The 14646-nt window shown below is 44.4% G+C and overlaps 1 protein-coding gene across 3 annotated transcripts in view; it reads right to left on the bottom strand.

Moving 5' to 3' along the window:
- LOC143277204 (sodium-dependent phosphate transporter 1-B-like) overlaps window positions 1–14646 on the bottom strand; it is a 55622-nt gene that overhangs the window by 21942 nt on the left and 19034 nt on the right. For 2 of the 3 annotated variants that reach the window (XM_076581990.1, XM_076581988.1), the window contains exons 2-6: window positions 12041–12342; window positions 8601–8702; window positions 6709–6849; window positions 4616–4701; window positions 1858–1954 (exon numbers count right to left, since the gene is read on the bottom strand). In XM_076581990.1, the coding sequence (XP_076438105.1) occupies window positions 1858–1954; window positions 4616–4701; window positions 6709–6849; window positions 8601–8702; window positions 12041–12233 (619 nt within the window). In that variant the 5' untranslated portion in view covers window positions 12234–12342. The remainder of the gene's footprint in view (window positions 1–1857; window positions 1955–4615; window positions 4702–6708; window positions 6850–8600; window positions 8703–12040; window positions 12343–14646) is intronic. The other variant, XM_076581991.1, reaches the window with a different exon arrangement.

Here is a 14646-nt window from a genome sequence, read left to right as displayed (position 1 = left end):
AATGAACACTCCGTACAGAGGGATCTTGTTGAAGTGTAGCACTGCACACACACACACACACACACACACACACACACACACACACACTGAACAGAATCAACACTCCGTACACAGGTATCTTGTTGAAGTGTAGCACTGCACACACACACACACACACACACACACACACACACACACACACACACACTGAACAGAATCAACACTCCGTACACAGGGATCTTGTTGAAGTGTAGCACTGCACACACACACACACACACACACACACACACACACACACACACACACACACACTGAACATAATAAACAGTACAGAGGGACCTTGCTGAAGTGTAGCACGGCACACACAAACAGCCATCATCATATTACAAAAACAAAAGAATATTTCATTATCACTGAAAGAGATATCGTTGTCATGTTAGCCGACAACAAAGCGACACATGCATTAAGGCCAGACACGGTAGTGAAATTTTGACCAAAATCATGATTTTTTGTGATTTTCGTTTTTTTCGCTTAATTTGCTTCCTCAACATCTAATCTTTATAGTCCATTTCACCTGGGTACTATATTCACTTAAAAAAAGCTTCAAACAGCATCAACATGTGTGATTTCTTGTGAGTACAAGCACATCTCTTTCTTTTCCTGTTTTCTCAGTTTTGTGTTTTGTCCTCGTAATACCATTTTTCAAAATGCTAATGCTCAAAATCTTTAAAAGATAGCATGTTCAAACTTGGTACTTTCATCATTATCATAGTGCGGTGGTTTGTTTTGTACTAGTAAAAGAATGGATATACACTCATTTGAAAAAAAATTATGTCAAGGAATTTATACACATTTCAACAACAAAAAAAATGTATTTATTCAAATTCCAAAATACCACTGCACTCTAATAAAGAACAAATACAAATAAATGAAATAAAATAAACAGAAAAAACATATCTATAAAGGTACCAAAGTTCTAAGCTTTTAATTTTTTTGTTTGTCAGCCATTTTGGATTCGTTTCCATGGAAACCGTCATGACAAATTGCACAAAATGACCTTTTTAGATATGTTTAGTCCAATATCTTTGCATACCATGTCATAGAAAGAGATAAACTTCAAGTTTATTTCATACATTTTTGTACTACTGCGTCTGGCCTTAACTCCATAGAACAACAAAATGCCTGACCATGTTCCTGCATTCCAACAAGAACATCCATTTACAGTAAACAAGCCGTGATAATCACAACAGCCAAATGGTTAAAGCGTTGGACTTTCAATCTGAGGGTCCCGGGTTCAAATCACGGTGACGGCGCCTGGTGGGTAAAGGGTGGAGATTTTTACCATCTCCCAGGTCAACATATGTGCAGACCTGCTAGTGCCTGAACCCCCTTCGTGTGTATATGCAAGCAGAAGATCAAAAAACGTACATTAAAGATCCTGTAATCCATGTCAGTGTTCGGTGGGTTATGGAAACAAGAACATACCCAGCAGGCACACCCCCGAAAGCGGAGTATGGCTGCCTACATGGCGGGTTAAAAACGGTCATACACGTAAAAAGCCCACTCACGTATATACGAGTGAACGTGGGAGTTGCAGCCCACGAACACAGAAGAAGAAGAAGAAGGAAACAAGCCTAACACAGCACAGGTCAAAAACTCATGTTAGTGCTCTGAAAGCCCAGTGACCTACACTGAATTACCACTTTTTTATTTTCCACAGGTTTTCAAGTCAGAAAAAAGTCTTTTGTTAATCTGATTTGTTTGGAAAATTTATGAGACAGATTCTGAACCAAATGTACACACACATGCATTAAAACACACACAACACACACACACACACACACACACACACACACACACACACACACACACACATACATGTAGATCCATCGTGGAAGATAGAAAAAGCGTTGATCGCAATGGTGAGACCATAGAAGACAGGCAGCAACCTCAGTCCACTGTTCAGCTGTTTTTCCTGTACACACAACACACTCACATCATCAACGTCATCATCACTGTCATCAACCTAAGTCCACTGTTCAGCTGTTTTTCCTGTACACACAACACACTCACATCATCAACGTCATCATCACTGTCATCAACCTAAGTCCACTGTTCAGCTGTTTTTCCTGTACACACAACACACTCACATCATCAACGTCATCATCACTGTCATCAACCTCAGTCCACTGTTCAGCTGTTTTTTCCTGTACACACAACACACTCACATCATCAACGTCATCATCACTGTCATCAACCTAAGTCCACTGTTCAGCTGTTTTTCCTGTACACACAACACACTCACATCATCAACGTCATCATCACTGTCATCAACCTAAGTCCACTGTTCAGCTGTTTTTTCCTGTACACACAACACACTCACATCATCAACGTCATCATCACTGTCATCAACCTAAGTCCACTGTTCAGCTGTTTTTCCTGTACACACAACACACTCACATCATCAACGTCATCATCACTGTCATCAACCTAAGTCCACTGTTCAGCTGTTTTTCCTGTACACACAACACACTCACATCATCAACGTCATCATCACTGTCATCAACCTAAGTCCACTGTTCAGCTGTTTTTCCTGTACACACAACACACTCACATCATCATCGTCATCATCACTGTCATCAACCTCAGTCCACTGTTCAGCTGTTTTTCCTGTACACACAACACACTCACATCATCATCGTCATCATCACTGTCATCAACCTCAGTCCACTGTTCAGCTGTTTTTCCTGTACACACAACACACTCACATCATCATCGTCATCATCACTGTCATCAACCTCAGTCCACTGTTCAGCTGTTTTTCCTGTACACACAACACACTCACATCATCAACGTCATCATCACTGTCATCAACCTCAGTCCACTGTTCAGCTGTTTTTCCTGTACACACAACACACTCACATCATCATCGTCATCATCACTGTCATCAACCTCAGTCCACTGTTCAGCTGTTTTTCCTGTACACACAACACACTCACATCATCATCGTCATCATCACTGTCATCAACCTCAGTCCACTGTTCAGCTGTTTTTCCTGTACACACAACACACTCACATCATCAACGTCATCATCACTGTCATCAACCTAAGTCCACTGTTCAGCTGTTTTTCCTGTACACACAACACACTCACATCATCATCGTCATCATCACTGTCATCAACCTAAGTCCACTGTTCAGCTGTTTTTCCTGTACACACAACACACTCACATCATCAACGTCATCATCACTGTCATCAACCTAAGTCCACTGTTCAGCTGTTTTTCCTGTACACACAACACACTCACATCATCAACGTCATCATCACTGTCATCAACTTAAGTCCACTGTTCAGCTGTTTTTCCTGTACACACAACACACTCACATCATCATCGTCATCATCACTGTCATCAACCTCAGTCCACTGTTCAGCTGTTTTTCCTGTACACACAACACACTCACATCATCAACGTCATCATCACTGTCATGAACCTCAGTCAACTGTTCAGCTGTTTTTCCTGTACACACAACACACTCACATCATCAACGTCATCATCACTGTCATCAACCTCAGTCCACTGTTCAGCTGTTTTTCCTGTAAATACAATACTCATATCATCGTCATCATCAGTAAACTGTTGAGTTGTTTTTCCTGTAAATACAATACTCATATCATCGTCATCATCATTATCATTGTCATGATTATCATCAGTCCCCTATTCAGTTTTTACTGTAAATACAACATTCATGTCATCGTCATCATCACTGTCATCACCATCATCAGTCCTTCAGTTGTTTTTCCTGTACACACAACACTTATGTCATCGTCATCATCACCATTGTCATCATCATCATCATCATCATCAGTCCACTCTTGAGTCATTTCAGTTGTTTCTCATGTACACACACACACATCATCATCATCATCATTATTTCACTGTTGATGTCATCATTGTTGTCGTCATCATCATCATATTGTCCCCAGTTGAAGTGTCACTACACAATCATCATCATCATCATCTTTATATCATCGCCGTTATCACCATCATCATGATCATCATCACTGTTGTAAATAAAATCACCATCGTCACCACAACATACACACACATCATCATCACTGCTATAAATAAAATCACCATCATCACCACACCACACACACACACACACACAACCCCCACGCCCAATACGAACAATACAAACCACCCACCCTCCCACAGACACCGATCAAAAGACACCCACACACACACTGACCTTACTGAGAATCATGAGATGAATAAACAACCCACCCTCCCACAAAACCATACTTGTTCAGACACTCACACACACACTGAACTTGTTGAATGCACACACACACACACACACACACACACACTGAACTTGTTGAAGATCATGCACACACACACACACACACGCACACTGAACTTGTGGAAGATCACACACACACACACACACACACACACACACACACACACACACACACACACACCGACCTTGTTAAAGATCTCACACACACACACACACACACACACACACAGACCTTGTTAAAGATCACACACACACACACACACACACACACACACACACTGAACTTGTTGAAGATCACACACACACACACACACACACACACACACACCGACCTTGTTGAGGATCACGATGCGAATGAAAACAAAGAGGAGAGCAGTCACCAGGCCTGACGTCAGGGGGGAGATAAACCAGGAGGCCACTGAAACACCGTAACACACCCACTGAAACACCCATTGTAACAATGTAACACACCCACTAACACTGTAATACACACACTGTAACACCCCCACTGTAACACTGTGACACACACCCCCACTGTAACACTGTGACACACACCCCCACTGTAACACTGTGACACACACCCCCACCCCCACTGTAACACACCCACTGTAACACCATAACACACCCATTCAAACACCGCAACCCCCCCCCACACACACACACACACACACACCCCAACCCCCACTGAAACACCGCAAACTTGAAAGACACAGTCCAAACACACCCACACAATTCATACACAAACCCACACCCATACACACACTCCCCTCTCCCCCCTCCCCCCCCACACATAAACCAATCCCCATTCCCCCCCCACCCCCCCACGCACCCCAAGGGAACTGACCAAATCAAGCCCAGTTTCATCCAGCCAACACCGCCCTCCATGCCTCTCTTACCCACCACACCCACACACGTGTACAGACACACACACAAAACACACACACCATTCACCCCCACACACATCCATCCATACACACACACACACACAGAGAAAACTGACCAATCACGCCCAGTTTGACCCAGGCCAACACCTCAGCCCCCTCCTTCCTCCCCCCACCCACCCACCCACACAGAACTAACCAATCATGCCCAGTTTCCACACGACACACACCCCTAAAACTGCCCAGTTTGACCCAGCCCACATCCTCCCCCTTCCTTCCCCCCCCCCCCACTCCACACACACACATACCCACAACATTCCCCCCCCCCCCGCACCCCCCCCACACACCCCTACAACTGACCAATCATGGCCAGTTTCCACACAACACACACCCCCACACGCCCCCCTACAACTAACCAATCATGGCCAGTTTCCACACAACACACACCCCCACACACACCCCTACAACTAACCAATCACACCCAGTTTCCACACAACACACACCCACCCCCCTATAACTGCCCAGTTTGACCCAGCCCACACCCTCTCCCCCTTCCTTCACCCCACTCCACACACACACACCCACAACATTCCCCCTCCCCCGCCCCCCAACACACACACACACCCCTACAACTGACCAATCTCACCCAGTTTCCACACAACACACACACAACACACACACCCCTACAACTAACCAATCACACCCAGTTTCCACACAACACACACACAACACAAACACCCCTACAACTAACCAATCACGCCCAGTTTCCACACAACACACACCCCCACACACACCCCTACAACTGACCAATCACACCCAGTTTCCACACAACACACACCCCCCCCCCCCCTACAATTGACCAATCTCACCCAGTTTCCACACAACACACACCCACACACACCCCTACAACTGACCAATCATGGCCAGTTTCCACACAACACACACCCCCACACACCCCCTACAATTGACCAATCACACCCAGTTTCCACACAACACACACCCACCCCCCTATAACTGCCCAGTTTGACCCAGCCCACACCCTCCCCCCTTCCTTACCCCCACTCCACACACACACACCCACAACATTCCCCCTCCCCCGCCCCCCAACACACACACACACCCCTACAACTGACCAATCTCACCCAGTTTCCACACAACACACACACAACACACACACCCCTACAACTGACCAATCACGCCCAGTTTCCACACAACACACACACAACACACACACCCCTACGACTGACCAATCACGCCCAGTTTCCACACAACACACACACAACACACACACCCCTACGACTGACCAATCACGCCCAGTTTCCACACAACACACACACAACACACACACCCCTACGACTGACCAATCACGCCCAGTTTCCACACAACACACACACAACACACACACCCCTACAACTGACCAATCACGCCCAGTTTCCACACAACACACACACACACACACCCCTACAACTGACCAATCACGCCCAGTTTCCACACAACACACACACACACACACACACACACACACACACACCCCTACAACTGACCAATCATGCCCAGTTTGACCCAGCCCACGCCCTCCGCCCCCTTAGCCACCAGACTGAAGCCGACAGTGGCTCCCACAATGCTGTGTGTCGCTGACACGGGGAGGCGTAGGAAGGTGGCGATGAGCAGCCACAGACATGACCCTGGAACACACAGTACAGTACAATGGTGGTGGTGGTGGTGTGTCCATCGAGATCGATGATGACCATCGTTGTCATCCAGCTGGGGGATGGGGGGAGGGTGGTGGTGGGGTGGGGGGGAGGATGCTCATGAATCTATCTGTGAATGCGCAGATGGCTGAATAGTCCAATCTGCGCACGAAATGTTCGCTGACAGTTGGGGCAGACAAAGACAGGCATTTCATTGTCAGTGACTGATGACTTGCGCGATGAGTTTGTTTAAAGTGAAGAGGAGTTGCGCAACGTCGACCTCACTCTCTCGTCCGGGTCCACCAATTTCCAGTGGCAAGACTAAGTCGCGACGACTGGAGGATGAGCACGGATGCAGTGAATGACCAAGATATCCTTTCAGTGTCTCATCTTGCTCTCTGCACTCCACAGTGCGTTGCTGTAACCGCCTTCCTCTCCGTTGAACCGATGGGTTTCTTCCGCAGATTCTGCTGGATCCAGACTTCGCATGCATGGGTAGACACACCCCGGGGGCCAACTGTGTGTGGCATGCACACAGCACAGTGGAGCTAGATGGCCGTCGGTGGCTCTCCTGAGCCGACGCCCTTTTATGGATCTCCATAAGGGTGTCTAGCCACCCGCCTCACCAGTCCCGGAAGGGAGCAGTGGGAGTGCCGGTTTAGTCGCCGGCAACCCGACCCTGAACAGGTTGTACTGGATTACAGGTTACCAGTAGCAGATCTAATGACCTGACCTGACCTGCACAGTACAATACATCACAACACAATGCAGTACAGTATAATACATTACAATACAGTGCAGTACATGGATAACAGACCAAAGAATGGCCACCTTTCAGTGACATGGGTCCTCTACCACGCCTGTGCATAAATGCGAGTTTGGCAGTGAAAGGATTAATCAAGATTTTGCGCCTTTTAAATATTAGTAGTAGTAGTAGTATTTTTATGTATTTATCATTCTTTTTTCTTTTCTTTTTTTACTTTATTTATTTTATTTTCATTGTTATTTATTTTTACTTGATTTATTTATTTTATTCTATTATTATTTATTATTTTTGTTATTTTTACTTTATTTATTTTATTTTATTTTATTTATTTTTATTGGGTTTTTTGTTGTTGTTTTTTTAATTTTTTTTTTTTATAAAGGCCTGACTTAGCGCGTTGGGTTACACTGCTGGTCAGGCATCTGCTTGGCAGATGTGGTGTAGTAGCGTATATGGATTTGACCGAATGCAGTGACGCCTCCTTGAGCTACTGATACTGCTACTGATACTGCTACTGATACTGTGGGTGGGTTTTTTTTTCAGTTTCTTGTTCCCAAATACTGACGGGCGCAATAGCCGAATGGTTAAAGCGTTGGACTTTCAATCTGAGGGTCCCGGGTTCGAATCACGGTGACGGCGCCTGGTGGGTAAAGGGTGGAGATTTTTACCATCTCCCAGGTCAATATATGTGCAGACCTGCCAGTGCCTGAACTCCCTTCGTGTGTATATGCAAGCAGAAGATCAAATACGCACGTTAAAGATCCTGTAATCCATGTCAGCGTTTGGTGGGTTATGGAAACAAGAACATACCCAGCATGCACACCCCCGAAAACGGAGTATGGCTGCCTACATGGCGGGGTAAAAACGGTCATACACGTAAAATCCCATTCGTGTGCATACGAGTGAACGCAGAAGAAGAAGAAGTTCCCAAATACAATACAAATGTTAACAGGAAAGACAAAGTGGACTGCTGTGGACTGACCTGAGAGAGCCGACAGGTTTCCCAGCAGCAGCATTTCCTCGGTGCCATTGTAGGGGGTGACGTCGATGATTCCTTTACGTATTGTGTCCGATACCTTGTAACCTGCGCACACACACACACACACACACACGACATCCAACCACACACACACACACACACACGACATCCCACCACACACACACACACACACACACGACATCCAACCACACACACACACACACACACGACATCAAACCACACACACACACGACATCCAACCACACACACACACACACACACACACAAACACACACACGACATCCAACCACACACACACACGACATCCCAACACACACACACACACACACACACACACACAAGAGTCACATCAATAATTCCTTTACATATTGTATCCAATACCTTGTAACCTGGACACACACACACACACACACACACACACACACACACACACACACACACATTCTCTCTCTTTCTCTCATAAGAGATGTTCCATAAACTCTGCATTATTAATGTACTCATACCTTAAGTAGGTTGTATTTGCTTTTCTACAGACAAATGGGCTAATCGATTACTGTACTTTGTTTTTACACCCCTTCAGTAAGGGCTATGACCTGTCTGAATAAATCATCTGGTCTGGTCTGGTCTCTCTTTCCCTCTCTCTCTTTAATATGGATAGACACCTCAGATTCATTTTGGCAAGATTTAGACTTGGTATATCGGAAATAAACACCCACAGGTACCGATATAAAAATGTACACAATTCTGATCTCTATTGTCCATTGTGTAAAGAGTCGATAGAAGATGAAGTACACTTTGTTTTGAAATGCCCCGTTTTGTGTTCTTCATGAAAAATTTATCCCAAAGAAACATTATATATATCCATGTTCATTTCGATTTAATCTGCTGATGGCATCTACAGATGACGGACTTATACGTAATTTGGCTCTATATTTATAGAAAGCTTTTCACTTAAGAGATATAATTATGTCATGATTAATTGCTATAGTTCTGGTGACATACACTAATGTTGTTATCGCCCCTCGTTCATATGGGACTTTGGCCTTAATGAATAAACCATCTGAATCTGAATCTGAATCTCTCTCTTTCTCGGTGCAGATCGTTTTCTTTTCAATCGCCAAAGACGTGGAACAAGCTCCCTGATAACCTCTGTCATTCTGATTCCCTCGCATCTTTTAAATCTCATCTCAAAACTCACCTTTTCCCTCAGCAATAAGTTCCATTGTGGCAGGTCCACTTCCTTTGCGTTAGCTGTGCTTGACTATGTGTGTATACGTATGTATGTGTACATAACTACATGCATGTATATGAATGTGTATTGTGTGTTCGTGTGTTTATGTAAGTTTGTGCCTACCTATGTGTGCGTATGTGTTTGGGTAGCTGTTAGATACACATGTATGTTAAAATGTATGTATGCAGAGAGAGAGAGAGAGTTTGTGTGTGGTCACATTTTGGTGTGTGTGTGTATGTAACATTGATGAAATGTTTTATGTTAACAAAAGTGTTTTTGTAAAGCACCTAGAGCAGATTTCTGGATAGTGTGCTATATAAGTATCCATTATTATTATGTAATGTTTCTTGTCTATTGCCGAACAACAACGAAACGATAGAGTAAGTCTTGCTAAATACATAGCAGAAGCGATGCAAATTTTAAAAAAAACATTGCTGTACACAGGGTAAGTTAATTTCAAGATGATCCAGTCTTTATTCAGCAGCGTGCATGTGTGCACGCACATGTGTATGTGTGTGTGTGTGTGTGGGTCTGGAGCCTACACATGTAGCATGATTATAGTTCATATAAAATAACAGCCGATACACACAGAACACGCTTGAAATATCAAAGAGAGAGAAAGCCACAGAGAGAGAGAGAGAGAAACAAAGACGTCAGTAATATAAAAAGAGACATGTAATGAAAAAAAGGGGTCAAAAGTAACCCTAAAAAAGTCAAAATTAATGCACAAATTAATGCACACACATACTCACAGTGATATAACCAGAATAAAACCAAGAACAAGTTTGTTTTCTTAACTTGATATTGTCATTAAAACGGACAGATACACTAAGAAGATAAGAATGGCCCACATCAACGTTTCTGAAGGATTTGTATCACAGTACTCCAATTTTCTTTTTGCACCTTATCATTTATGCTTACTATTATTCTGAACATTGTTTTAACCTCATTGTTTGTTTTTATTCTTCTTTCAATACATTTTTTCCAAAGTTCTTTTTAGATAAAGGAAGTGTAAAGATAAAGGAAGTGTTTCTTTATAGATAAAGGAAGTGTTTCTTTAAAGATAAAGGAAGTGTTTCTTTATAGACAAAGGAAGTGTTTCTTTTAAGATAAAGGAAGTGTTTTTTTAAACATAAAGGAAGTGTAAAGATAAAGGAAGTGTAAAGATAAAGGAAGTGTTTCGTTTAAGATAAAGGAAGTGTAAAGATAAAGGAAGTGTTTCTTTAAAGATAAAAGGAAGTGTTTCTTTAAAGATAAAGGAAGTGTTTCTTTAAAGATAAAGGAAGTGTTTCTTTATAGATAAAGGAAGTGTTTCTTTTAAGATAAAGGAAGTGTTTCTTTAAAGATAAAGGAAGTGTAAAGATAAAGGAAGTGTTTCTTCAAAGATAAGGGAAGTGGGTTTTTTTAAGATAATGGAAGTGTTTCTTTACAGATAAAGGAAGTGTAAAGATAAAGGAAGTGTTTCGTTTAAGATAAAGGAAGTGTAAAGATAAAGGAAGTGTTTCTTTTCAGATAAAGGAAGTGTAAAGATAAAGGAAGTGTTTCTTTTAAGATAAAGGAAGTGTAAAGATAAAGGAAGTGTTTCTTTTCAGATAAAGGAAGTGTAAAGATAAGGAAGTGTTTCTTTAAAGATAAAGGAAGTGTTTCTTTTAAGATAAAGGAAGTGTTTCTTTTCAGATAAAGGAAGTGTTTCTTTTTAGCTCTTATCTGCCCCTCTTTTCCACCTCTACCATGCAAAACGTATGTATTTATTTCAGCTTTCTATAAAGGAACAACAACAACAAAAACACACACAAAAAAACAACCCATAAACATATCTATTTATTTCAGCATTCTATAAATGAACAAAATCTTAAAATACCTAATCAGGATAAACAAACATTGATATACATAATTATGTATTCATTTCAGCATTCTATAAAGGAACATAAAAACATAGATAAACATAGGTATTTATTTCAGCATTCTATAAAGGAACAAAATCTTTAAAAACCTAATCATGGTAAACAAACAAAATTAATCAAATAAACCAGATAATAATCATAATCATAATAATGATAATAAAAAAAATACATATATATAGTTAAGTCGAAGACAATTCATTACCAATTTACCAACAAGACTTTAATGGGGAGAGAAGAAAAAATCAAAATAAACTAAAATACATTTTTCTAGACTTTCTACCACTCACCAATGAGAACAGCGCCGAGAATCTCAAAGATTGTACCCAGAATGCACGCCTGCACCAGGGTCAGGACCTTTGCCCCCACGGACGTGCCGAAGGAGTTGGCCACATCGTTGGCTCCGATGCCAAAGGCCAGGACAAAGGCCACGATGAAAGCGACGATGACGATCCACAGCCACTCGGAGGGAATGTCCACCATGACGGCAGTGGTGGTGACGATGTGAGGGGCGGGGTGGGTGGGAAAGGTGGTGTGGTGGTGGGTGCGGCTGTACTCACAGCTGGCGCAGGGACAGGGTGGGGGTGTCTGTCTGAAAGAGATTGGACACCTGCAGGTGAAAGGATGCTGAACTCACACACACACACACACATATACACACACATACACACACACACACACACACACAATATTCATACACTGCAAATGCACATGTATGTTTTATAGTGCGTTGTATCCGACTATGACCACCAGAACATCATCTGCTGTCCTAACTAACTGGGTTAAAATTTGATTATAGTGGAGTATGTCTTGCCCACCTGGGTTCAACTTCAAGGTCCCACTGTGCCCACTGACACCTGGGTTCAACTTCAAGGTCCCACCGTACCCACTGACACCTGGGTTCAAGGTCCCACTGTACCTACTGACACCTGGGTTCAAGGTCCCACCGTACCTACTGACACCTGGGTTCAAGGTCCCACCGTACCTACTGACACCTGGGTTCAAGGTCCCACTGTACCTACTGACACCTGGGTTCAACTTCAAGGTCCCACCGTACCCACTGACACCTGGGTTCAACTTCAAGGTCCCACCGTACCTACTGACACCTGGGTTCAACTTCAAGGTCCCACTGTACCTACTGACACCTGGGTTCAACTTCAAGGTCCCACTGTACCTACTGTCACCTGGGTTCAACTTCAAGGTCCCACTGTACCCACTGACACCTGGGTTCAACTTCAAGGTCCCACTGTACCCACTGACACCTGGGTTCAACTTCAAGGTCCCACCGTACCTACTGACACCTGGGTTCAACTTCAAGGTCCCACCATACCTACTGACACCTGGGTTCAAGGTCCCACCGTACCTACTGACACCTGGGTTCAAGGTCACACCGTACCTACTGACACCTGGGTTCAAGGTCCCACCGTGCCTACTGACACCTGGGTTCTACTTCAAGTTCCCACCGTGCCTACTGACACCTGGGTTCAACTTCAAGGTCACACCGTACCTACTGACACCTGGGTTCAAGGTCACACCATACCTACTGACACCTGGGTTCAAGGTCCCACTGTACCCACTGACACCTGGGTTCAAGGTCCCACCGTACACACTGACACCTGGGTTCTACTTCAAGGTCCCACCGTACACACTGACACCTGGGTTCTACTTCAAGGTCCCACCACACCTACTGACACCTGGGTTCAAGGTCCCACCGTACACACTGACACCTGGGTTCAACTTCAAGGTCCCACTGTACCTACTGACACCTGGGTTCAAGGTCCCACCGTACCCACTGACACCTGGGTTCAACTTCAAGGTCCCACTGTACCCACTGACACCTGGGTTCAAGGTCCCACCGTACCTACTGACACCTGGGTTCAACTTCAAGGTCCCACCATACCTACTGACACCTGGGTTCAACTTCAAGGTCCCACCGTACCTACTGTCACCTGGGTTCAACTTCAAGGTCCCACTGTACCTACTGACACCTGGGTTCAAGGTCACACCGTACCCACTGACACCTGGGTTCAAGGTCACACCGTACCCACTGACACCTGGGTTCAAGGTCACACCGTACCCACTGACACCTGGGTTCAAGGTCACACCGTACCTACTGACACCTGGGTTCAACTTCAAGGTCCCACCACACCTACTGACACCTGGGTTCAACTTCAAGGTCCCACCGTACCTACTGTCACCTGGGTTCAAGGTCCCACCGTACCCACTGACACCTGGGTTCAACTTCAAGGTCCCACTGTATACACTGACACCTGGGTTCAACTTCAAGGTCCCACCGTACCTACTGTCACCTGGGTTCAACTTCAAGGTCCCACTGTACCTACTGACACCTGGGTTCAACTTCAAGGTCCCACTGTACCTACTGACACCTGGGTTCAAGGTCACACCGTACCCACTGACACCTGGGTTCAAGGTCACACCGTACCCACTGACGCCTGGGTTCAAGGTCACACTGCCGTGTACAGCCATCAGGTCAGTGAACTGGAACCCTTTATGTCTAGAGCTTACCGCCGTGTAGATGTGGATACTTATAAAGCGCCTATCCTCGGTCAGAGACCAAGCTCTAAGCGCTTTACAAACACGGGGCCATTTGCACCACAGGCTGCCTACCTGGGTAGAGCCGACTGAAGGCTGCCACTTTGTGCTCATCATTCGTTTCCTGTGTCGTTCAATCAGATTTCAGGCGCACACACATAAACACTCAGACAGACATGTAACATTTTAAGTGTATGACCGTTTTTGCTTATTTACCCTGTCATGTAGACAGCCATACTCCGTTTTTGGGGTGTGCATGCTGAGTATATTCTTGTTTCCGTAACCCACCGAACGTTGACATGGATTACAGGATCTTTAACATGCGTATTTGATCTTCTGCGTG

The sequence above is a fragment of the Babylonia areolata genome, chromosome 33 (genome assembly GCF_041734735.1).
Source record: "Babylonia areolata isolate BAREFJ2019XMU chromosome 33, ASM4173473v1, whole genome shotgun sequence".
In the NCBI taxonomy this organism is placed as follows: domain Eukaryota; kingdom Metazoa; phylum Mollusca; class Gastropoda; order Neogastropoda; family Buccinidae; genus Babylonia; species Babylonia areolata.
This window is presented reverse-complemented; position numbering and strand designations above follow the sequence as displayed.